Here is a 27,661-nt window from a genome sequence, read left to right as displayed (position 1 = left end):
TCGTATTAATAATAAAATGGACCATATCCTTTACTTTAGAAAGAAAGAAAGAAAGAAAGAAAAATAATTTATTTGGCAACATTTTACAATAAATATTACAAAACAAACACAATCATACATTATATGTTACCAAAACGGTCACCACTCAGCTTTGTGTAGTGAGACGTTGAAGAACGCCTCATTACGCTGGTTTTCAGTGGCACCATAAATGGACAAAAAGAAAGACTTTACTGTACTAATATGTTACTGAACCCAAATTTGACAAAACAATTTAGTACTTATTAGGGTGTTCTTTTACAATATTAGCACCTTTACTAAGTCAGAGATAGAGGGCGGAAGACGCGTGCAAAATTGAACATGAAATGCAAGCAAATTATTTAAAATTTAATTACAATTTAATTTTGTTTTACATACGTTTCTATTTACCGGTACATTGTAAATTCTGTCTTAGTTACAAGGAATTTGTGGTCAGTTTTGCACGTGCCGATTACTCGTAACGATTGTCGCTGTCGTCCATTCGACAAATCAACTTATGTCTCGTTATCTACTTGAGAGTATTTTTTTTAATATTTCGCAAACATATGGATATAACTTAGTAACTTAAAATTGTATTCTGAAAAAGAACACTATAATTCTTGTACCATTTAGTAGCAATAGAGCTCCTTGTAAAAGAGTTCGTCCTTAAAGCACTGCTGCCACTTTACATATTTCTGCCGCCAAGCAGTAACGTGAGCATTACTGCGTTCCGGTGTTGAAGGGTAAGGGTATTGGTGAATTAAAGCTGGAGATTTTTTTTGCGCTGAAAATTGGCAATTTAAAGCTCAAAAAAACATATGTGACTATACATAATATATATATGACTTATACATAATATGACATTCCAACTGACATGAACAGATGTGTCGCTTACCACCAGATGCACGACTAGTTCGTCCCGCCACTTGGTATCATAAAAAAATCCTTTTTTCTCTTGTAATATTGATTGTAATTAATATTATGTTTTACTACAATGACATTAATTATTTTTTGTGAAATGACTTCCATACATTATTATAATTATTAATACAAAGATCGAACATAAAGAAATTCTTTCGATCTGACAGGACAAAAACCTGTGTCTGTTTTGCCAATCTAGGGCAACCGCTCTACCAACTGCGCTACGTGACCAGTGAAAGAATTTTTCTTTATGTTCGATCTTTGTGTTAATAATTATTAGTATAATACTACTTTAACAAAAGTGCAGAGGTAGCGGGTAGGTTTCACTGCCGGGCATGGGTCTTCTCTCAGCGGAGGAGTTAGGCCATAGTCCGCCATGCTAATCCAATGCGGGATTTCACACGTTTTTCGAGGGCGAACCTTTTTCGACGTACAAGTTTCATCATAAAGGTTTCTTTCCTCGAAAAGCTTATAATAAATTTCAAATTAAATTTCGCGCATAAATTCCGAGAAACTCAGAGTTCCTAGCCCGGATTCGAATCCACGGCCTCTGCCTGAGAGGCGGTAGTTCAAACCATACAGCTACCACCTAAATCCTGATTTGTTTAAAAAAGGCGTTACAAAGAAAATGAGTTATTTCAATGTTTAAACAGCGTATTAACGCTATGCTCTAAGAGGGGGAAGGAAGGGTACAGTAAGGAGATTGATTATAGGAAAACTTCTAGGTAATACTACCAATACCTGTTTAAAAAATATATAATCATTACCCTAACGGAGTTGTAGTTAACGGTAGACTGAACGATCAGCATTGATCTATTTCTGTAACGGGAAATTCCTTCCCATGTATCTCAGTAACTATGTCTTGTAACTGGTGAGAAAAATCAGAAAGTAGGTAATATTGTTTTCGCTAAGTACTTACATCCTAAAACATTTATTCATTTAATCTTTGTATTTACTGTAAAATACATCATCAACTCATTTATACGTCCCACTGGTGTGCATGGGTCTCCTTTCAGGGTGAGGGTTTAGGCTATGGTCCGCCACGCTGACCCAATGCGGGTTGGGGACTGTGATGAAAAGATGAAAAGGCTTAATTCTTCGTTTACGTTTCGTCTACAACAGCGATTTCTGGACTTTTTCCTGCTATGGAAACCTTAAACTATCGACCTCATAAGGAGGTGGAATTCCAAACTTCTTTAAGGAAAGTTAATTTCCATTTGCTTAGATGGTTCGGATATGTAGAGACATATGTACATCTATTTGCCAAGTTGCCAGCAAGTTTGCGGACAGTTGCCGGAAAGTGCGTGAAACCAGATTCATCCCCTAGTTTGCCACTCTTAGAGGTGGAATATTTTCTTCAAATTTAAATGGACTCAAAACCGAGGTAACCTCTTTCCCACAGAAAAGAATCATCAAAATAGGTACACAAATGCCGCGAGATATCGCGTAACATATATACAAAAAAAAAAAAATACTGATGAATTGAGTGCCTACTCCTTTTTTTTGAAGTCGTTTAAAAATGAAAAAAGATTGATGAAACCGATTCATAAGTCGAGAGTGACCGGGAAAGTTGGTAGGGATCAACCAAGCCGAACTTCCTATGACCAAGTTGAGGACGTCTGATAGAAAGTCTATGACAAGAGCACCTTAACCGATGGTAATTTAACAAAGCATCGATGTGTGTTGATGGGAGGAAAAATGTGTGTCAGGATATTCGTACTTGTAGCCGTAGAACTCCTCGTCAAAGAGTTCGTCCAGGAAAGTATTGCCACCTTACCTATTTCTGCCGTCAAACGGTAATGAGAGCAACTGCGTTCGGATTTGCAGGGTAAGAGTGCTAGTGAAATTATACGTACATGGGATTTGTCAACTTATATCTCAGGTGACTTAGTGATTTAAGGATCTGAGTGGCACTGCAACTGTTATGGATAGGCGTGTCACACCACTAGTCCCACCACTAGGTATCGTAGAACGCGGTAGTCTGTGCTAAAGTAGTCAGTTGTCAAAGTTATGAGTTATATTGCAGACAAAATATGTCAAGGTCTAGACAGCTGTTGGTAATCTAGCATCGGCTAATGTAAACCTGGCATATGGAAAAAAAAAACTTATGCTACTATGCCGGAAAATGTATAAACAACTGCCAATGTCTATGGCTACTAACAACATTCCACAGACACTGGCAACACCACAAATATCACCGATAAATCTGTGTATATTCTTCTCCATTACGTTGAAACAATTGGATAAATTTGATAGAATTCAAAGATCCATATCACTAGACACCATGTCGGTTCGTTGACCACGGCCTGATGCTCTCTTTCTAGAGGAAACTCATGGATACGTGGCTTTTCCGTAAGTAGTTTACTATCCATCTGTGACTGCGAGACATTAATTAAAAATATTATTCCTTAGTATATTTCGAACGTTGCCTCAATCCAAAATCCGATCCCTTCCGTCGTCTAAGGAAGTTCCAAGTTCTTGGTAATGCAACTATTTACACCGCCCGCGGTGAAAGTTGGCCGCATGTATGCACTTGTTTATACTCCATGGTGTCCGATGTTGGTTCCCGATACTTCGAGTAAATTAAGGTCACTTTCGCTGGCTAGAAATTTATAGTATTTTAAGAACTAAACTGCCTTGGGCCTTAGAAAATGTTCTTGTTGTTTATTGCCCCTTAGATGTCTGTTACAGTTTCGTTCAATGATTTTAATATCATTAAGTATTGCTTTTGTATTTCTTCTTTCACTTAAGTGTTTTATATGTCTTTATTCCACTTAACATCTGGTATTACTGTACAACTTTATTGAATAGCAGGCCTTTTTAGTAAATGAATGAAATTCTAAGCAACAATTTAATAAGGTTTCTACATTTTTTAGGACACCAAAAAAAACATTTGGTTGACAATTTCATATTTCAGTATCATTATTGTTTGTTTTGATCAAAACGTTAATATTTTGGTAAAATAACTTTCCAAATTTTTTGCTGTTATCTCGAAGTAGTAAAAAAATGGTGAAGGTTTTTTACGTTTCAAAAACTCGTAACAATTAAGATAATTCATAGTCTTGTAATCATCACTATCATAATTAGCTTCTTATTGACAGCATTGTTTTCTTCAAGTTGCGACTCAAAATTTGATTGTGCATGGCTGTTTACCCGTTTTTTTTGTAAAGACATTATAGGCCTCATGTCATCAATCTATCTAGTTTCATATCATTATAATCTCATGATCGTATGAAACCAAATTACGGCACGTCATTGTCTTCATTAAAGTCCCGTTGCTCACCGATTTGTTTTCGTGATTGGTATTTGGCACACTCAACCTTAAATAAACGTTTTTGTTCTATAACCTAGTTACGGTATGAAAGGACGTTCTATTGTTCCTATTTGTGGCGATCACACTAAGATCTATTGCTGATTGTGTATCTACAGGCTGTGTAACAAAATGTTTTTATCATATTTCAGATAGTGAGTCCTTTTTTTATAAACAAAAGTATTTAGAAGTCGTGAAAAAAATGTGTCTGTATATTTTTAGTTATCCGTCACGTTATTCATTGAAAAACATTTTCAGCGAATTTAGAATAACATTTTAGTTTGTTTTGTAATCCTGAGTACATTCTCTAGCTGAATCTTTGTCCAGATTTTTCTGTAATCGTATTTATCATATCATATTCTTTGCGGATTTTCTTTATAAAAAGTGTCTACTCTTTGAGCTGTAAATGAATACATACATTATTAATATTATCATAGTTCTATTTCAGTTGACTTTGTCATTGTACAGTCAAATCTACTACTTAGTTATTTGGTATTACGGGCTAAACGTACCAACAACAAGTAACTTAGTAGTATTATCTATGTAGCATTTACTGTTACAACTAGTTATTTGCCTAAACCATTCTGTACTAATCTGTGCAAATCTTTTCAGATAAGTAAATTTCTTTTACCTTTTTTAACACTTTTCAGACCTGCTCAATCTATATATGCATGGTAAAAACATGTGATTGTGCTACGGCATCATCATGCTTGTCATGATAATGCCAGAGACGTCTTTAAATTACTATAAAACTAACTCTACTACCAAAAATATTGCAACACAAAATGTCACATCTTTCGTACTAATTGTTCCCCTAAATAGATTTTCAACGCTAACTCAATGCAACTTACTTAGGTAATGCCCTTTTTTCTTCTATTTGCGGTTTTCAACACTTTCATGGGTCTTAAATTGCCCATATCGCACCTTGAGTGATGTAGTGAGAAGTGAAAATTTACTGGTTTTCACTCTTCTAGTTTAACGTGTCATATGAAATTAGCATCTGCTTGTGGGCCCGTGCCGTGGTTCAAAGCAACCGTTAAAACGTTTTACTGCGCTAATATAAGTTCAAGTTACCTATGATCAACTTTATCATTTCTATTTGTTCACTTTTTTTTTTGGAAATCTTGTGGTATTATTTCATAATATCAGATTATTACCGTGACATCTATTGTCTAACCACAAAGTGTCATTCTTAGTCAAGGTCTCTTATGGGTAATTGATTTTTATTTTTTTTATTTTGTTTGACATTTCGTATATTTATTGTTTCAGGTTTCTTTAGTTTTATAGGAAACGTTCAAATTTGTACAAAATCAGTTTCGTTTATTAAATTTATTATTGCTATTGTCAAATTTCACTTACCTTTGACTTTTCTAATTTTTTCGAGTTCCAACTTGTCGCTCTAATTTGTCACTACACATTATTACTCGTCAAGTGTCTTCGACCATAAAGTGACATAAACTGGAAAGCGCTTCCGTCTGCGATGAACCAACACGTTGCACGCAAATTGCGGTCTATCCTCGTACCAATACTATTCTATCGTAATACTCAAAAGTGTTTATTAAGGAGTTACCTGTCCATTTGTAGCGTTATGATGGCTTTATTGCAACTGTATTATTTATGGTAAATTGCATCATTGATGTCATAATATTTAATAGGAGGAACCGGCAGGGGATTGTTTTCCTTGATTCAAAATTGAAACGTGTGTTATGGATCTCTTTATTATTTAACATTTCCTTGACATCAATTTCGACTATAATGCATGTGGTTTTTCCAACGTACGACTTTGTAGTCATAGAAAAACCGTTTTGTTTGAGAAAGTATTGACATCACGTCAGGTGTCTACATTAAATTCGTGATAGTCATAGACTTGTTTTTCTAATACGGTATACAACTTCTTTATGTCTTTCGTGTTATTCACAGGAAGACAAACTAAATTAATTTTATTTGTTACCATTGTATGTTAGTATTCGTTCATCAGCTTATACATAATTTTAAATACATCTAAATAGCAAAATATTTCTTAAATACCGGCTGTTCCAGTTTGAGTCGTTTTCTCTTACGTGTGTAAACATTTTCTTGTAAAGCTTTTGTGTGACTCATAATGACCTTATTATAAAGTTTAGTTGGACGCTGCGTGTGGGCTTTACTGAGAATATTAAATTATTATTTAGTAGTGTTGTGTCTGCTGTGTCAAAGACATCTCATCGTCATCATCTCAACAGTCTGCCTATATTGTTACAATCAAAGTCGCTTTAAAACTAGTTACGTTTGTTGTAATTTTAAAATCGATTTGAATGGACCTACTGTCTCTCTTACATTTCTCGATCTACTTAATTAGAGTACGGTTCACTTCTTAGTTATCAGTTTCTTCTGCAAAAAAGTTCCACTAATGTACGATGATAGCTTATCATACTTGATTGTATTTACAAATGTACTTGTCAGCCAGTTCCTCTTTTCCTTAACGAGTCGTGAACAAGCACAGATCGCTGTTGGAAATGAGAACGCATACCGATGCGCACGCGTCTCCAGTTATATCATTAACATAATAATCATGACGGTGCCGGGGAAAGGAATTAGCGATATAGATATTGGAATGACAGTAATAGATCCAGTGTGATATTTATTAACTTGATTTTCTGATACAACTTTGAGGATATTCTCTTATATATTATCGACTTCATTTTTAATTAAATAAGGCACATTATTAATAATCGTTCGAAGTTTAACCATCAAAATTACATTTCTGATGTCAATGTAACTGGAAAGCAATAATTAATGGAAATCAACATTTTATTTTTCAAATTACAATTATGATTTTAATTTACAATGAAGAGATCGATAATGCCGAAAATAAATAAAAATCTGAAAATAAAATACATGACAATAACTCAAATGAAACTGTGATCAGTATCGTATTTATTGAAACGGTAAATAAGGTAAATCTTCAGTCTAATTTGTTAAGAGACGCTAATAACGCCACCAGTTAGTACCTCGCAACTTGGTGTTAATGCACTATAGGAGTAATTAAGTAGATACGGTCAAGCATCATTCATGCTAACGTTAAACATGCAAGCGCCAAGGTTTTGCTTTGAATGTCAAAATTTGAATATGTATTAGTAGAAAAGTTCCACAGTAAGTACTGAAAGGTGGAAAGATGGTATGAATTACGATGACTCAAAAAACGATTCAGGCCTACTAGAAAAAGTCCAATATTGTTTACGATATAAATGGAATAAATTGAACACTCTACAACGGAGTTAGTTAACATCTTAAAGAAAAAATTTCAAATGTGCATGACGAGATAAATACATTTGATGGTCATGAAGAATGATTATCTTAAAAGGATTGTTAAATACAATCCATTCTTAAAGTTAAAAAATAAAGTCTAAACACATTGCTCTGTTCCAGAATTATTGAAAATGAAAAATAGATTATTTGACACGAAATTCAATACAGGACAAAATAGCAAATTAATAGTAGATACTGTAAGGTAGACACGCTCGTCAAATTGGGCTATGACTTAGCTACAGAAGACTGTAAAGTACATTGCTATGGCTGATGTTCTGCCATCATCCTAAATAGTTAAGAAAACATAGAAATAAATTTTAAACACAAATATACGCCTGAGTGAAAACAATAAAAATATCGTTGTAGTTCCAAAAAATTCTAGAGCAGTACAATATAAGGTACAAATTACAAGAAATTTGAATTCCGGGTTTGTACAACAGATATTGTGAGCATTTACGTTACATAAACGTTTTCGTAGCAGTCTCAGTCAGATCTCCTTGTGAAAGAGTTCGTCCAGGGAAGTACTGCCACCTTATCTATTTCTGCCGCCAACCAGTATTGTGAGCGTAAGAATGCTGGTGAAATTACAGGCATATGGGATTGGTCAATTTATGTCTTAGGGTGACGGGCGCGGTGGCAATGCCCCTCAGACCTTTGAAATTTAAAGATCTGAGTAGCACTGCAACTGATGCGGACCGGCTTGTCTCTTACCACCAGGCGCACGACTTGTTTATCCCGTCACTTGGTGTTATGAAAAAAAAAAGAACGTAACCAGTGTCCGATAAGCACCACTGTTCGACATCTTTTTTAAATTAATTTCTAATAAGATTTAGGACAAAATTTTCTATCATAGTAACACATTTGTTATTGGTAAGTCTAATTACTGGGTGTTCATTGTGTGTGTCGGTTACTGGTTAGTTAATTAGTAAATTTTTGGTGTTCAGTAATGGAGATTTAGAGAAATTCTAATTTAAGTTTTTAGTAATAATTATAATAGTTTTTTTCTGAAACATACTACAGCGAAATTTTTTGGATATTGATATATGTGTGTTCTTAGGTTTTCGCGATTGTTACACATAGGAAGTGAAACTATTTTTCCGGATTTAAATCGCGTACATTTGTTTTTTCAAACAACCGTCACCATGACCATAGGAGTCAACCGTGACCCATGGAACCTGTAAAGGGCCCGAAACGTTGGTTTGTTTGAAAAAACAAATATACGCGATTTAAATCCGGAAAAATAGTTTCATTTCCTATTGATATATGTTCACAAATAAAAATTATATTTCAAATTTAAAGACACACTTTCCTTAAAATGCGCATCATTGGTGCCATCACCCTAGAATATGAACTTTAGAATTGAATTTGGTAAATAAGTTTTTTTCTGTAAAAATTGTAAGTGATAAAGAAACATGTCATCAAGATAATTTTTTTGAACTAACTCTCAAGTATTGACTCATTATTAGTTTGTACGAGCGTTATGAAATGCTAGTTATAGCACATACGCAAGAGACCGCTGCATTTCACCGTTATTATGTTACGATGCACTATACGTTCTAGCCTGACGGTTTCAACCTAATTGTAAGAACAATGTAACTTTGAACTAGTTTAGTAAAAGCACCATTTATCACCGTTCATCCCTATCTACACTTCAAATTAAGTGTTTTGGAATATATAATTGCATATTTGATCTGACTCGGGTACCACCATGATGATCATAGTTATAAGTTTGAGTTGTGATTATTTTGGTGGTAATTTTATTGGGGCTGGACGCGTCCTACTATTACTAATATAAAATGTAGCGAGTATCAACAAAGAGGTAAAGTCTGAAAAACAGCTCCAGCTGAGATTTTTACCTTTTTATCTACATGTGTAACTTTAGATTATATTATTTAAGGTTGAATGAGGGTACACAGAGCTGTAATTTCTTCTGCTAGTTATAGTGAGTCTCTTGCAAAAAGACGTTATGGATATTCGCTCCCCTCTTTAAATACCATCTTTGCCAGTAGATTTCCTAGATTTATGCATCCTTACATCTACAATAAGATAAACTCGTTATGTTGCATCAAGTTCTGCTCTATGCCCGACCTTGAGCACAAGGTCAGTTGCTTCCTAGACGCGTTGGACTATAATAACATGGAGTATATTTTAAAAGACGTATCCTAGTGCTGCTTATCAATGTACCAGCGTTCATACTTGTTCGTTACTAATGCGATTTTGCGATGCTCTGCCTCCAGTCGCGGGTCCTGACCGGCAGACAGTTCACAAACTCGTATCCACTAATTCACACATTTACACACACACAAACACACGATAATCAACTTTGTAAGGATATAGTATTCGTCAATCCTTTCCTTTATTATATGTAAAATAAGTTTAATTAAGTATTTTATTACCTTCTTTATTTTGATTCGTTCATACTATTCCTAATAATTTATTGATAAACTTCTTTGGTATTCTGTTCCTATTACGCTTATTGTTAACTTAGGAAATTAAACTGTTTTTCCGGATTTAAATCGCGTATATTTGTTTTTTCAAACAAACCGACGTTTCGGGCCCTTTACAGGTCACATGGTCACGGTTGACGGTTGACTAATTGTTAACTTGTAACTAGTAACGTGGAAACATTAACTACCTGCGAGACAGGCTTAGCCTAGTGCTGGAATCAAGACCAACTCTCTGTAAGCGATATACGCTGCAACAAGTTGTGTTTCTTGTGTTGTATTTAATTTCTAATTTATTTCTGTTGTCAAATAAATTTTATTTTATTTTTATTTTTATTTTTTTAATTGTTGTTATTTCATTGTATATAAATAAAGCTCTTTATTATTATTATTATTTTGCCATTAAGTTGATAATTTCCTGAAGGTAAAATTACTTGATACAAATAAACAATCAATATTACGAGTAGGTATATTATATATTTTAGTAACAGTAGACCTCCTTGTGGAAGAGTTCGTACAGGGATGTATTGTACCTTACCTATTTCTGCCGTTAAGCAGTAAGGTGTTGGTGAAATTACAGGCACATAGGACTTGTCAACTTGCCTTTGGGTGACGGGCGCAGTGATCACAGTGCCCCTCAGATCTTTGTGACACACACACACACACACACACACACACACACACACACACACACACACGCGCACACGCACACGCACACGCACACACACACACACACACACACATATGTATATAAAACTGAAATAAAAAACCCACCTTGCCTAACTATGTTGAGTGTGTGCTAACGCAACGTTCTTATTATTATTATAAAAATTAACAAACTCACACTTGAGCAAATCAACTATTAATACACAATTTAAAATCTAATAAAATATTCAAGAACTATTCAACATTATGACGTTCCTTTTTACTGCCACAAGACATTCTTTAACAATAAATAAGGTGCAACACGTAAAAACCAATCATGTATAACAAATTCCACAGAAATAACACAAAAAATACAGTCAACAATTTAAAGTTAATAATACCTCTATATAATTCATACTTAACAAAGTATAAAATGCACACATATATCATAACAATAATTATATAATTACTCGTTGTAACACTAAACAGTCTTGATCTTGAACAAGTCCTGATCTCATATTGCGCAAGCATCTCCTTGATAATTTTGAACATTATCGAGGAAATGCATGCGCAAGCAATGCTCTTGAAAGATGACATATCTTATTGCATTTATATATATACTCACGGACATATATAGAGGCACGCTAAAAAAGTTTGGCTTATGATAACAATATTCGTATTAACCACTAGCTGTTGCCAGCGTTTTCCTCCGAGTAAAATTTTTACATAGCGCATTATATACTACTAAAACATAAATTAAAAATATTCAAGTTTGCTATTGTAAGGAATACGAGTTTGTATGGAAAAGGTTTTTTACCCCTTTTACGGGCTTGTTTTGAAAAACCTGAGTTACGTATTTATTTATTTTGTGTTTAAAGTTTGAAGTAAATGACACTACCTGTTCCTATACAAACTTTAACACCAAATTTAAAAGGTTAGATACCCTAACTTACTCCGTTTTAGGGGTTGTGTTGAAAAACCCCGAAATACATGTTTATTTATTTTATATTTAAAATCTACAAATCTACTTTCAAGTAAATAGCATCCCGCGGTTTTTTTTCCATAATATAAGTTTCCATACCAATTATAATAATAATACCGTATATTTAATGGTTTACCACTTTCTTTGTAGAATATTTGTGCAGTTCGATGTTTATAATTTTCTAGGAAATACAGTTATTGCTCGGTTATATACATAGACTAGAAATGAAAAGACGATTGTCGAAGTCATCATTTTTACATTCAAACGTTTGCTTTTATGAATATTGTTATCATAATACAACCTTTTTTAGCATTCCTCTAAACGTGTATTAATGTCACATTATATTTTCAACAGATTTATTATTATCATCTAAATGTTAACCAAATAAACATATATCGAAACCAAAACTCTAATGACACATATCTCCGATTTCCTGTTACACGTCACTGTAACGGAACGAAGCCTAAAAAGCTTGTTTTGGTTTATCCAGGTCAGTAATGCTGAGTTTAAACAAGAACCAGTTGCCTGACGGTCATGGCCGTTAGTTCATTCACCTGACACGTCTCTCACTTACGCGAAGATATCAGTTTCTTAAGTTGCATTGATGATTTTGTTCAGTTTTATGTTACGCTTTTCTGTACTGACGTCTTCAGTGTACGTTGAATAGTTAGGATTTTTGAAATTTTGTAGTGGTATTTGGTATCAGTTTTCTTTTGGTCTTTTTGCTTTTTTTCCATTTTATGTTTGCCGTCCTATATTTACTACTTTATAAATCAAGGATTACTGATTTAATGTAATTTAAATTGTGCTTGTGCCATCAGTTTTAGTTATAGAGCTCCTTGTTAAAGAGTTCGTCCAAGGTAGTACTGTCACTTTACCTATTTCTGCCGCCAAGCAGTAATGTCAGCATTACTGTGTTCCGGTTTTGAAGAGTAAGGGTGCTGGTGACATTACAGGCACATGGGTCTTGTCAACTTGTGTCTCAAGGTGACGGGCGCAGAGGCAGTGCCCCTCAGATTTTTGCGATTTAAAGCTCTGAGAGGCACCGCAACTGTTATGCACAGGCGTGTAGCTTATCATCAGGCGCACGACTAGTTCGTCCCGTCACTTGATACCATAAAAAAAAATATAGCGCATGCGCAACTTTTTGGTATAGATCAGTAGCAATATATTACCTAAAAAGACTTTATATAGGTATACCTAACAAGGAATAAAGGATAACAATAAATAATCAATTAATAATTTGGCTATGTAAGAATAATCAATAATGTGAATAACAATGTAAGGTTCATATTTTGGGTTCGAAGTGATAATACTTATTATTGATAATTATCACGATAATAATCTTGATAAATGTATCCTGACTATATTATTGTAACACGTGTTACATATTATTATATATATTATATATGGTATATTATTGTGATACGTCTCTAATATAAACACTATATCAGAGACGTATCCAAGAGTGACAAATGTCAATCTCAAAAAAGTCTCAAACCAATAATCAGTGTTCCCAAAAATTTTTGCAATTTACTAGTCAAAAATTGAAGAGATAATCTCAGTACAGAGTACTAAAAAACTGTCCTCAAAAGTCATTCATCCTGTAGTTTGCCACCCTTAGAGATGGAATATTTTCTTCAAATTTAAATGGGACTATTTCTGAGGTACCCTCTTTCCAACAAAACAATCGGTTCACAAGTATCGTAACATACAAAAAACATACAGTCGAATTGAGAACCTCCTCCTTTTTTGAAGTCGGTCAACAAATCTATATATTAGCATGGATGATTATCGGATAATTATAATGATTATTATCAAAGAAAATAAATGTGTTAATAATTTCGAACCCCGGTATTTTTATTAGACTTATTTTAAACGTAAATAAATAATAACAATGTTAATTATGTTGCAATACCGTAACAGAGTTTATGTTCCTTCGTCCTTAGCTTGCATATTGTATTTGTTTTGCATTTTAATATTTATTCAAATCCGTCCAAGAAAAAACCCACATAAAGATGGAAGTTGGTTTTATACGAAAGCCGCAAGCGCGTTTCAAATATTAATGTTTCTGATTCATTATAAAACATTCTTTTCGTAATATTCATACCCGATCCATCTCCATATTTACATATTCTTTCTCATTAGTTTTTGCATTGTCAGTATTATTCTATTTTCGTTGAAATTCAATCAAAGTATTACCGATCCTAAAACCATCATAACCAAAATCAATATAATTCTATTTCATTTCTTCTTTTTGTATCGGTGGCATACATTATAATGCTTACCAAAGTACTGGCTGTTTATTGCCTAGGATGCGCCAGATATACAAGAAAGGAGTGGTCCGTGGTGGGAGGAGACTTCCCTCTTGCACCCATACACACTTGTCGCAATTTCACCGTGTCGCAGCATTTTTAGCAAAGGACAACAAGATTTGTTTGGTATTTTGCAATTATTCATGTTAATAACATGAAAAGACACATTTAACTTATTTCGTATATTACATACCTAGTCATTATAATTGTACTTTCCAAAATAAGATTCTTTTTTTATGATACTAAGTGCAGGGACGAACAAGTGGTGAGCCTGGTAGATAATGATTTGCCTGTCCTAACAGTTGCCAGGGCACTCAGAGTTTTAAATAGCACATGATTAGGGTGACGGGAACAGTGGTGGTGCTCCATGTGTCTGTAATTTCACCAGCACCCTTACCCGTCACAACCGGAACGAAGTAATGCTCATATTACTGCTTAGCGGCCGAAATAGGTAAGGTGGCAGCAGTTCCTTGCACAACGAACTCTTTTACAAGGAGTTGTACTGTTGCTAATTTAAGATTATATTCGAAATGAATAAATTGGTTTAGCGTGGATGATAACCAGCAAATTCTTATTGTAATTACAAAACACTGTATTGAGACTTGCGATGTTTTCATTTGAAAAGGAAGTGTTTTTCAAAAATTGCCCGCTACTAACATTGACTTACAATTAATTATATGGACGTCGGGTTCGCGCTAAAAAGTGTCCGAACTTATAGGGCGTTAAAATCGTATACAGAGCGTCATTCACGCTTTAGTCTTCGTTTGTTCGACTGACAGCGAAGCAAGCAAAATTAGACAGTACTGCGATGACATTACAATTTAAATTCTACGTTTTAGCTTTTACATATTCCTTTACATGTCACTACGTTTAAATAGGTTGACTTGGGACATTTTTTTTTCGTGGTTTTTGTATTAGAACCGTCGTCCATTTATTTGTAAGTCAATGGCTACTAATAACCTTTTTATAATAAAAATTACCTCAAAAGTTCGTGGAACTACGTGCATTTGCCAAGTTTTATAGAAATCGGTTACCTGAAAGTTGTAGTAGTTTGAAACCCTTGGTGTTGGAATATTTTTTTCAAGTTTAACCACTGAGGTTCCAATAAAAAAAGAATCATCAAAATCGGTTCCCAAATGCTTAGTAATCGCTTAACATACATACAAAAAAAATACAGATCTCAATTCGAGAACCTTTTCCTTTACTGAAGTCGGTTAAAAAGTGGACTTTTATAATTTATTAGAAAAATTTCATCGCGAATAAGGCATCAAGCTTTCCATTAAATAATGACGTGACTACTTTGAACGATTAGGCGGATAGGCATTACAAATTGAAGTGTTTTTATGTTATAAATATTACTAAACATAATATACACTATTATAAATATCGATATAATAAGTCGATTATATTAGTCTATAATAATATTTATCTTACATAAAATTAATCGTGAATGGGAAAGGGCTTTCGTTTCCATAAGATTAGATAGATTTGCGTGACAATTACACCATATACTTAGAAAAAAATCAAGTTCCTGAAGAATGTTTTTGATGTAGATTACTATTCTAGAAGACTATTGACATAGTCTATTACGGTATTCATTTATTTCCATAAAGAATATTTTTTCAACGGCCTGTTTCTATAATATAACGTCCATAACATCTCTGTTAGTATTTATATAAGTATAACTTTGGTTCCACGGTCCTAACGGTGTGTTTGCCTCACATCTTAGGTTAACGACGAGTTAACGGATTTCTTCTTCACGTCCAATGGATTACCGGTTTTCGATTTTATTTCTTTACCTTTCACCGAAATCGATAACAATTGTGTATTCATTGATAGATATATTTTAAAATTTAATAATGCATATACTGTTCCTTCGGAAACAAATAAAGAGGTGTTTGTATTTATGATAACAAACAACTTTGACCATGAGGAACTCAGATCGAGTAAACAGCTGTTTAAGGTATTTCCTGCCTCCAACAGTGTTTCGAGCTCATACAATCCGAGTATTTCTAAGGTGCAACTGAATACAAATAATAGAAGATTTGAGTGATCGCGATCCATCGTAGATGTTACCTTTGCTCCAGGAATAGGTAGTCTAGAGCAAGTCCATTTCCTTAAAAAATACACTTACTTTATGTACCTATTAACGAAAATATAGATAAGTAGGTATCTATGTTTAACACCCTCCACATTTACGAAACCATATGAGACTGTTTGTTAGTTTATCTTCGTCATATATGCTTTAACAATTATCATTACTTAGAGGTGTCTTATCATGGAACAGTAGTATCGATATCTACACGAAACCAGTTCCCAATCCACATTTTGCCACAGTGGCGGACTGTGGGCTTAAACTCTCGCCCCATAGAGGAGATCCGTGCGTAGCAGTGGGAGGTGGAAAAACTTGAAACTAGTGATAATTGTTAAATAAATAATGACAAAAGCTTTAAATTTATACTTTAACAAAGTTATCGATCAGTACAAAGTTTCGCAAAAAAATTTTCTAGACAAGAAGTATAATTGTCACAACAGCTATTAGTATATTGGTAGTATTCTCGAATAATGTTTATTAACCTGCAATTTTCTTTCTTTACAGGTAAATTTCGTGTTCATCATGACGCGGCGAAAAAGTGTGTGCTTAAAGTGGACTTTGGTTTTATTCGTAGTTGTTGTTTGTCCGTTAGTTCATTCGCGACCTCAAGAAGCTCCGACAGCGATCATCAGTTCTTCAACAAATAGTGTTCAAACAGATATAGCTACAGAGAATCCTATAAGGTATAGATTTAGGCATAGCAACTTAGATTTAGCATTTAATAACTCAGTCATTGATTCTGTAAATCCTCAATATAACACCTTCGGTTCAAATCGTTTCGAACATAGCATAAATGCTACTAAGAATCTTAAGTCCTTTTATATATTCGAGCCTTCACAAAATGAGTCATCAAATTTATCTAGTAGACAAAGTCGTATAATAAAAAGAATTTACAGCAACACTAATGACATAGTGAAACCATCTTTTCCGAATAGGAAAAATGATCAGAGACCCATACGCGATAAACAAGTTTCCATAACAAATCGAAAGCCAATAATCAGGAAGGTTATAACAAAATGGACAGATAAGACAAAATACGAAGATATCACTCTGTCTTATGAAACTTCAACATCAGATGAAAATGATGATTCTATGGCATTTACAACTTCAGGGAGTATAGAAGAGGACGCCAGTGCAGAAATTATTGTAGATGAAGAAACACCTGCGAAAAAACATCCCATTTCACATTATCCAAATAAATTCTTTAATAAATTGGACACCACTAAATATTACGCTACTCCACAAAGTTCTGAAGAGACCGTTATTGTACATTCTAATAAAGTTCATATCATGGAATATCCTTTTCCTAGTGTTCGGCCTTCTTATATATATACAACACCCACACCTACGCCAATTATCACAAATGTGGGAAATCCAAAGCCGTGGCCGCAAAAATTGCAAACCGTACATCGCAGGCCAACGACTCAGAAGCCTGTTCGCGTGACCAAACCGTTAAAGAACCAATATAACTATCATAATTCAGTCCATAATAATTACCCACAGTCATCTGTTGACAATTTTGAGGTCACAACTTTCCAACCGTCGTACACTGAACGTATCGTAATAAGACCGGAAGAATATAGCGCGCCGTCTCAGGACTGTCCTACCATATACTTGACATTAAACAATACCTTTCAAGGTCAAGGGAAAGAAGCATGCCCTGATTTGAATATAGCCGTAAATACGAATGTAGTTAACAAAAATGTTGTTGTTGAATCTGAAGAGGAAGATGCTGAAAGTTTGTTTTCTGGTGGTTTTGGTCTTCCAGATGATTCAGCTAACGATTCCGGTGATGAAGGTACTCCATTGGCAGATTACTTTGATTCTGAGGAAAATGAAAATCAAGTTGAAAGCGCCTCAATAGAAGCTACGGAGTTTTCTAATCTTAATGCTAATAATGCTAATGCTGCACTTGAGGCTGAATCGGGAGAACCCGCTGGGTATGGAAGTAAGCCTAGTTCAGCACTATCGCATAAACCGGGCCGTCCTGGTAACAATAATGATGATGACACATTCACTATCTCTGGTGTACTGTCATATTTCAAGCCGGCAATAAATGCCATGAGTTGGTTAGCTGCTATTAACCCACTAAGTTTTGGCATTGTATCATTTCTTTTAACACCGCTGGCATTAATTGTAGCTGGGTATTCAGGCATGGCAGCACTGCTTGCTCCTTTGGGAATTAATTTGGGCAGAGAGGCTCCTAAAGTAGTTCATGTCTACAGGCCTCATTGGGAATGGGACCACCACCACAAAACTTGGCAACTGAACTCCTTCCCTAATAATAGAAGATGGAAGCCGAGATTGCCAAGATTTAACAAAGAAAACAATGATATTGATAATAGTAATTCTATAAAGCCTACTTTATTTTTTAAAATAAAACAGTTTATGAAGGAAATAACAAGTAAATTAAAAGATCAGGAGAAAAGACGAAATAGTAATCAAAATAGGAGAAGTAGAAGTAGGAAAAGGGAAATATGGACAAGTACAATAAAGTAGTATTAAAATAATACATCTTAAGTATAGGAAATGCTTCATTGTCGTGTAAAGGACTGTGGGTATTATAAAGATGTATTGTGCGAGTAAAAAGCGGAAAAGCAATACATGGACAAGTACAACCAAGTACTAATAAAATTATACATGTAGCGTACGAAAATGCTTAATTTGACTCAAATCGCCCTGCAAAGGTCAGTAGGTGTTCTAAAAATGCATTTTGTGACAAGTGAACAGTACATTGTTAGTTTTAACTGTGCTATTCAATATCGAGCATTAGGTATTGAGTTACAAAATCAATGACTATGTTAAATTATGTATATGTTTAGTGGAGAGTTAAGAACAAATTAGCCTGGTATTGTCTATTGTATTTAGAAATTTTTAAGAATTTAATATTGTCTGAGCTCTAAGTTCTGTTCTTTTATAAACTTTTATTTGTTTTTTTAATAAATATATAATTTTAAACTTTTTATAGCATAACAATTGCACCTTATTGCCTTAATTTATTCTTTTAGATTTAAAAAAAATTATATTATATTTTGTCGTGCTTAATTTTGTAAATAGTCACAGTTATATCAATTTACGTTACTAACTTAAAGCTTCATTATTTATTGTTAGTTAATCCGAACCAAATTAAATACATACATACAACTAAGGTGTTTCATTTTCCTTACATTCATTAAATTTAATTTGTTAAGTTTAAAATAAAGATTTTAATTGATACTAATACGGCACGTTGAAAGAAATACCGCCATTAAACGAAAATTTCTCGTTTTTAAAATTAACCTAGTAAGTGAAAATATTCAGAAACTTTAATGACCATTTCTCAAAAGTTAACGTTTTATTTTAGTTGCGATATTAATTTAAACGTGCTATAATTATATATATTTAATTCGACTTTGTATCAGTGAATTTACTCACAAGTATAGAAAGTTTGTGGTTTTTTAAGCACATTTAAAATTTATTTGTCCATTTTAAAGCTTTACATGTTTTTAATTTTACGTTACAGGAGTTCGAGTTCAAAGATAGACGATGTTACGATAAAGATTGAAGAAATCACAAGTGCTGCTCCAGCAACACCAAATGCACCAAGAAACGTTAAGACAAAGAGTCCAGTCATTCGTGAATCAATCAAAATGGTGACAAATCAACTTCTGCAGAATCCATCAAATACTACTCTCGAAACACCTATCGTTGCTGACACTAGAATACCACCAAAGTTAAAAAACCAAATCCTCAAACACAAGACAAGAAACGAAGATGGAGAGAAACCTATAGAAAATGCTCATCCTGGAATTGCTGTACCTGTTACAATGGAAGAACTAGAAAAGGAAAATAAAGTCAGTGAATCTTCTACCTCCAATGAAGGCATTTCTACTTGGATTTTATTAAGTAATCCGTCAGGCAAAGATAATATTACATCCACAGAACCTACTAAAGCAGAAGAGCCACCAAAGAAACAAAAGCCAGCAAATCCTTCGAAAAATAAGACTAAGAGACCACAAACTAACAAAGTAAGTTCCGGGAAACGTCCAATCATTGGTAGCACAAATAAATCTGATCTTGTTGCGGGAGGTTCAGCAATAAATGAAAATGTTTTCAACAAAATTAAGGACACAGTACTGTCTAACGTGCAGAAAAATAAAAACACTTCAACTCAGAAGACGACAGTCACAACCACAACCACAACAACTACTACAGTTTCTCCTTCAACAGAAGCTTTAACTACTAAAAAAGAGCCAACTACCAAAGCACCAAGTTCAGTGGTTCAAGTAAAAGTCACATCCAAGCCTTCAAAGAAAAAGAATAAAAATAAACATAAAAGTACAACTCCTGCACCAATCATTTCAGACAGTGAATCCGCACTTCTTCCCATGGAACCTAAAGAGCAAGAAATTGAACTTGAAATTAGTACCCCACCAACAACTACAAAGAAACCAAAACGCGTGTCAACTAGAAAAAAGAACAAGACTAAGAAGCGTAAGACTTCAAAGCCCAAACCAGAAACTTCAACGGCTGTCAGTGACGTAAAGACTAGTAACAAAACTAAATCAACAAAAACTAAAAAACCATCTGCTACAAGTCTTACAGGACCAATTACGTCACAAATCTATAATTACTTCTCTAGAGAAGTTATGCCGACAGTCGGTGTAGGTGCTTTGGGTCTAGCCACTTTAGTTGGTTTAGCTGGGTATTTCTTATATCCTTTCGCCACTCCAGTAAGAAGAACATTTGAAGTTGATAAGAAAGATGACATTTACAGACACAATGCTGAAGAATACGCAAACGAAGGTAACGGACAAGCCGAAGAAGAAATGCTTGGAACAGTTCTAGCTGGAATGCCAGCGCACTCAAAACATAAACTTAACCCTTACGCTGGTCAAACTGCTCATGTAAACCGATACCCAGTAAAAAAAGAACAGGATATTAAATATCGCCACGTAGCTACTAAATACGAGCCTAATTATAATGTTCGTTACCCTCAACAAAAGACCGGAATAGCTCATGGAGCAGTATATGCTGAACCTATTAATTACAATCCGCATCAGTATGAGACAAGACATGTTTACACAACAGAGGGTAAATATGTCTATAATAAAGGACCAAGTGATTACACACCTTCTCCGGTTGAACCAATTTATGCCGCGCCTCAGACAGGGCCATCAAGTATTTCAGCTTATGGAAGTGAATCATCAAACTCCGTTGTTTACGGTGTAAAACCATCCTCTGATACAGATTTTAAGCCCGTATATCCCTTCGAGGGACAATTCTATTCTAGCGAAACAACAAGCAGCCCTATGACTTATCCTCCCACCTCCATGTATTTGGGTTCAAATAACGATGCTGATGAACAGAAATATTCTGAAGAACAAACATACTCCGACGAAACTAATTTAAGTTCGGGCGCCGATGACAACAAATTTGTAGTAGGAAATGTTCCCAAGGAATTGGTTGATACAGCTACTCCTGCTGTAGTTCCCGAACATGGTCCGAGGAATCTGAACAGAAGAAAGAGAAATTTAAATCGTCGTAAGCGCAGCATTTCGACGTCTATTGAAGAAATTTTGAAAGAAGCTAAAGAAAACAACAAGGACACTTTTATTAGCAACGAAATCGACGAATCCCTTGGTCTGCCAATAAGAAACCTGGCCCCTTTTGAGTCCAGGCCTGTAATAAATGACGCCACTGCCATGCCCGAAATGAAAGATGTATTCACGGTATATGGGGTGTTAACTGATTCTAAAGTAGATAAAACAACAGAAATACCTACTACTTCAAAGAGTGAGTTTATCGAAAGCGTTTCAACGATACCAATAGACTTTAATCGCCAAGGCAAAACAACGACAGAGCCTGACATACCTACCGAACTTGAAACAACAACGAAACCGTTTAGAGTATACGAAGTCTTCACTTCCAATAATCCAACTGACACAACTGACATAAGCAGTCCTTTGTTGAATCCTAAGGCCGACTATACGACTCAGTCCAAAACTATGAATACTGAGACAACTACTGAATTGAAATCTGAGACAACATCGACTATGCCACCATCTTTACCACCTGTTAATGTACCTGTATCTACGAGTATAACAACTCAAAAACCTACAAATAATCCTGAAGTAATAACTTATCCACCTTTAAATCAAGGTGGAGGATTTTTCACATTCCTAAAGCGTCTAATAGAATTCAAATATAGATTAGGCCTTAGTATTTTACAAACAACATCAGAAAATTTAAATAGATATTTGCGCAGTTTGGAAAATTCTGCTTCAAAAGTTGCAAACGCATCAAAAACGTAGATATAAATTTTTGGTTAAGTTGTTAGATACTCATATTTTTGAATTATTTATTCGCCTTATGCATATTTTTGAATATGAAAATAGTAATCAACACTTTTGTATTTCAATATGAATATTTAAAAATACAGCGATTCATCTATATTAGCTATTAAATATTTAGTACCTATTGTATTCTTTAAGGAATTATTAAAAATTGGTAAGAATAGTTTATATTTTCAGAATGTTATCCTCGGTTTTAAATAAAATACACTATTTCTGAGGAAAACCTACTGATTGTATAACAATGTGATAAAAAAGAATATGAGCCCTACTATTAAAACATTTGCGAAAAATTCATAAACTTGTACGAATTGAAAGTGTCATTAATTTTTCTATTTTTATACTGTATATACCTAATGCAATAAATGCTTATACGATAAGTTATTTGTGTTCTTTGACGAAACAATTGACAATATAATAATTTTCGGAGATTCATGACAATGCGTAAATAATATTGACGGGCAAAAAAGCAGACGCAAAAACATGACTACGAGGCATCTATCGAAATGTTCTAAAAGCTCGTTGATACATTCTCATCAAGTTGCGAAGTTACCCTAATAAATGCACGTGCAAGTTCTTGTCGGAAGCGATAGATGGCGTTATTTTAAATTATTCAATATTTTACTCAATTTAAAATGTACATATGTTCACTGTTTAACCGACTTAGAAAACGAGGAGGTTCTCAATTGGACAGTATTTTTTGTGTAATGTTACGCGTTTACTTCGACATTTGTGAACCGATTTCGATGATTCTTTTTTTATTGGGAAGGGGGTACCTCAATAGTAGTTCCGTTAACTAATTTGAATAAAACTTAGCAAATGGGTCATATTCATATAAAATGCACATTTGCAGGTAATTTTTGTCACAAACCTTTTTCGTGGTTAAAAATATAATTAAATACAATAATATTATTTTATATCGTTAATATTATATACTGCTGGTGTTTTTATATCAAAAACCATTAATTTATTCTAGAATTTTAATAAACTATAATAGTTTTTTGAACAATTAAAATTTTAACAATTTTACTTTCTATGAAATTTTAAATGTCACATTCCTCGGGTGTCGAACTCAACGGATCATTACAGCCGCCGGTTAGCAGAGCAATTCATGAAGTTGACATATTATGACTGTAAAATTAATATAGTTATTAGAATTTTAAGAAATAATTACATTTTGAAACAATGTTTAAAAAAATAAATTTATATTACTGTAACAGTTTTTTTCCGTTTCGTAACATTTCGTTACGCAAATCGAACGTTACAGATTCATTAAAAACAAATAATAATCAATTATAATGTAGGCATAATTGTTCTATCAACGAATGGATCATGGACATATACCTATTTTAAAACGTCAGCTGTGAATTTGATCGCACCTCAATTTCAGGTACATTATAATTTTCGGTTTAGTCACGAAATTTCAGTAATTACGGTAAGAAACCTATCAAATTATTTCAATATTTCTTTGTTTTTATAAAGTACAGTTAAAATTACGTAGTAAGGCTTCATTGGATCACGTTTGCGAGCGTTTATTCAAAGAGCTAAGTTATATTTTCTTGGTTTTTTATTGTCGGTTTAGTAACGTTTCGTTGCGTAACGATACGGAAAAGGCTGTGATCACATTGAGCTCTTTCTAACCATAGAAAATTATGTACTTATTTGTTACTGTTCAAATGCTATATAATCCACGACATCCGTAGTCGAGTGGCTTGCACATCGGTTTTCATGGTTTCCCACGTCTGTGCCCCCGGGTACAATCCCCGGCAGAGTTAATGCAAAAAAACTAACTTTTCTATATTGTATCGGGACTAGATGTTTATCGTACTGTCATTGTTTTCGATTTCCATAACACAAATGCTTAAAAGTTACTTACTTTGGAATCAGAGGAAAGAAAGACCAAGAGATACAAAGACAGAAATGGAGTTACGAAAAAAGAAGTAAAAGTAATGTAAGCCTACAAGAGATAGTAAATTTAAATGGAAATCCTGCATATATTTAACTAGTGCTGGAAAACAAAAGACTAAAAAAATGTATTCTGATTTTTAATATAAACGAACGAAGGCTGAGACAACAAAATTATCGGTTGAAAATAAAAACCTTGACAAGTTTTCTATTATGCCTAGAAAAAAAATTAAATTACGTTGAATCAGCTTATATTGCGAATAAAGACTCACTAAATATTATTATTTGTTTTTATGTCTTACATTATGTGGACTTTTACTATCAATGATTATTTCCTCGCCACGTCGTCGTGGAGTGAAAGGGAAAGAATATTATCGGTTATTTTTTATTAAATTAAGTTAGTTTAACTTCTCAACTGTGCCCAAGCCCTTATGTTCTGTTTCGTTATTTTCATTACTTTCCGTTTCGTTTCTGTTTAGTTAAATGTACAATTTAAATGAATATGAACCAAATAGATGTAACAAACACAGCGAAAGCGTATAAGCAAACTTTTGAGAACGTTTGTCTTATTACAAAAAATATATATTTATTGTTTAATTTTTACAATATAAAGTATATTGTAATTGTGGTGGTGAAGTTTAAATATAAATTTGCGAAATGTTAGTCCAATCCCAAAATCTCAGTAATTTGTACATAGAAATAGGCAGCGATTTCTAACATGTTTAGTTACGAATAATTTGTATTAATGACAGAATGTCTATATTATATTATATATATTTATGTATCTGTGTATGACTGGATGGCTGGCCGACTGGTGGATTCACTGACGTAGAATAACATATATTGATAGGCTGATTGTGTCAGATCTGTCTGCGACTTAAGGACTATCCACACACATCAGGGCCGTGCCCGGGACGTAGACGGGGCGTGCTAGTTTGTATGAACTGCGGGCCCGTCCCGGCGCCGGTCCGGACACGGATATGTGTTAACGAGTTCATGCATAATATACGCAACGATATTTTTTTGAGCCCCTGACGGAGCACGGCCCGGATATGTCTGGGTAGATATTTAACCATACTGCTATAATATATAGACTTAGAACCTCTTGTTTTTTTCTCAATAATATGATTGCCAAAAATGTTTTTGACGTCGTAATGCATTGTTGCATATTATTAAGGCGAAGTATTTCAACGCGAGTCTAGATTTTAGAAGGTGAGGGTCGGTGTAGCGGGGCGACTCTCGCGTCCCGCAATACGCGCGCTTTAAATTAATATGAATAAAATAAGAACATACATAGAAAATTTGACACAGATCCGTTGTGGACAAGCGCCAGATGGCCACTAACCGTCGTCGTCGTCAAGTCAAAGTCATTTATTCCATAGGTAAAGTTTTTACACTTGAAATCGTCATTTTTAAGCTACTTCTTAAGCTATTGCTCGTTCACTGCGCTGACATCCCTGAGAAGAACGAGCAAGAAACTCTAGGGATTGCTCTTTTCAAATAAACTTAAATGCTATGGAATACACTTCGAATCATAAATTGTGTGGAATCTAGACTTTTGTTGTCTTTCCAGACCTCTATCTAAAACATACTATTCAGTTTTGTAATAACTATTTTCAATTAAAATACTTTTAATGTAAATTTTAAACTTAGGAAATGATAACATTATTATGTTTTCCGGAATCTAATTGTAAAAATGTATACAGTTCCTCATAAAAGAATCGTTTACCTTAGTTAAACGAAGTCGTAGTACTATGAGTGAAACGTGAAACCGTGGGGCAATTTTGGGATCAACGTGAATAGGGCTACAAAATTTAGCAGGTCTTCTGTAGTACTTAAAGAGAAATATCTCCATATAAAAATTACGTACAAAGTTAGGAAATTTATTCTTAAATAATTCATTTTAGACTTTTATTTTCGCCTGTTTTCAGGATTTTATATGAAACATCTTATTGTGTAACACATACATTATTTAAACATTATCCTTAGGTGTATTGTATACTTTTTGTAAGACCGTAGTTTAATAGTAAGCAACGGTTAGCAAAACAGTTTTTCCTGCTTTTCCTCGGGTCTTGTTAAATAAATTTACATAACATATGTAATAAATCAGATGTCTTCCGTGTCTTACAACTTAAACGTTTGTAATTCATTTGTACATTTTCTCACCATCACGTCTATGAGTGCAGTTAATTCTTTTTTACCTTTTTACTTTTTACCTATTTGACCAAAAATCAGGAATAGAATCTCAGCCCGACCCACTCAACCTTTTATAACACCTCCGATAAAGGTAGCTCCACTATCGCCACCCGCGCTACAATATCTTTTCTGTTTCTCGATTTCAGATACAATCTTTTACGTAATATTAAACTAACAAACTAACTAAATAACTATTTAAATAAATAACATATTTAATACATTACTAAAATACAAAACAAACACTTCAAAAAAATTCTTTAAACAAATCACTTTCTCGTTTCTTAGTTCCACTATATAAGATAGATAAGATACATTTATTTCAATATAACTTAATCTAATATAATATAAGTAAAACAAATGCAAATAAAACTATTATAGTATTAAAATAATAATTAAGAAGGGAATCTAAATTATACATTCTTCATAGTAAAGCTATACATTTTGATGTTAGCATCTAGATGTATAATTGTTTGTTATAATTTTCTTTATATTACTTAAAAAGAGATTTTCTATATTTAACAATAAAATGTTTAACGGTTATAAATTAATGGTTACCTATATAAAACAACAAATTTTAATTATGAAACAACTTCCAGCTTCCACTGACAACACCTGATATTGTATTCTTAGTAAATCTGTCTTGCGCAGATTTTGAAATAGGCACTTAATAGACTTCGCTTGACCAAATCTGTACCCAAAGTCAAGTCACGTCTGACTTTTCAGTCGGGTCGTGTGTTACCCCTTTTAGTTTCACGTAAAGTGACACATCCTAACCGCTGGGTTAAAGGGTTATTATTTAGGGGTACTGCGGTAAGTTTCGGTTAAGTAATTCAGTTTGGTAAAGTATTCGACTTTGGACTGACTGTCTAGTAAAATAAAAAAGCTTTGTACCTTTAGGATGTTTTTTATGGGATTTTATATGATTGTATAAGTGTATCCTTTAGACAATAACCTTAGGTGTATCGTAATTTTGTTGTAAGACCGTCGTCTAATAGTATGCCCTCGTCTTCCTTTGTCAAAGAAAGGAAGGTCGGCCTTTTGTCCAAAACAAAGTCGGTCTAATTTCGAATTCCTGAGAGTCAAGTAAATCTGTCTTTGTGGCCTGGCAATCTGGTCATCCATGGAGGCTGGACGTTGGTCATTCATGGAGGCTGGACGCGACAGTTACAGTGCCACTTTTTTTTTTTTTAATATATAATAGACACACGCTTGG

At 33.9% G+C, this 27,661-nt stretch overlaps 1 protein-coding gene across 1 annotated transcript in view; it reads left to right on the top strand.

Moving 5' to 3' along the window:
- LOC113239650 (flocculation protein FLO11-like) overlaps positions 1–22,472 on the top strand; it is a 30,234-nt gene extending 7,762 nt beyond the window's left edge. The window contains exons 2-3 of the mRNA XM_026476712.1: positions 16,520–16,698; positions 19,518–22,472. Coding sequence (XP_026332497.1) covers positions 16,538–16,698; positions 19,518–22,308 — 2,952 coding nt within the window. The 5' untranslated portion in view covers positions 16,520–16,537 and the 3' untranslated portion in view covers positions 22,309–22,472. The remainder of the gene's footprint in view (positions 1–16,519; positions 16,699–19,517) is intronic.
- The last annotated feature ends 5,189 nt before the right edge of the window (positions 22,473–27,661 follow it).

This window comes from Hyposmocoma kahamanoa, unplaced genomic scaffold, assembly GCF_003589595.1.
Source record: "Hyposmocoma kahamanoa isolate Upper Pololo Valley unplaced genomic scaffold, ASM358959v1 114, whole genome shotgun sequence".
Lineage (NCBI taxonomy): Eukaryota > Metazoa > Arthropoda > Insecta > Lepidoptera > Cosmopterigidae > Hyposmocoma > Hyposmocoma kahamanoa.
The sequence above is the reverse complement of the archived record's forward strand: the minus strand, read 5'-3'. Positions and strand labels throughout refer to the sequence as shown.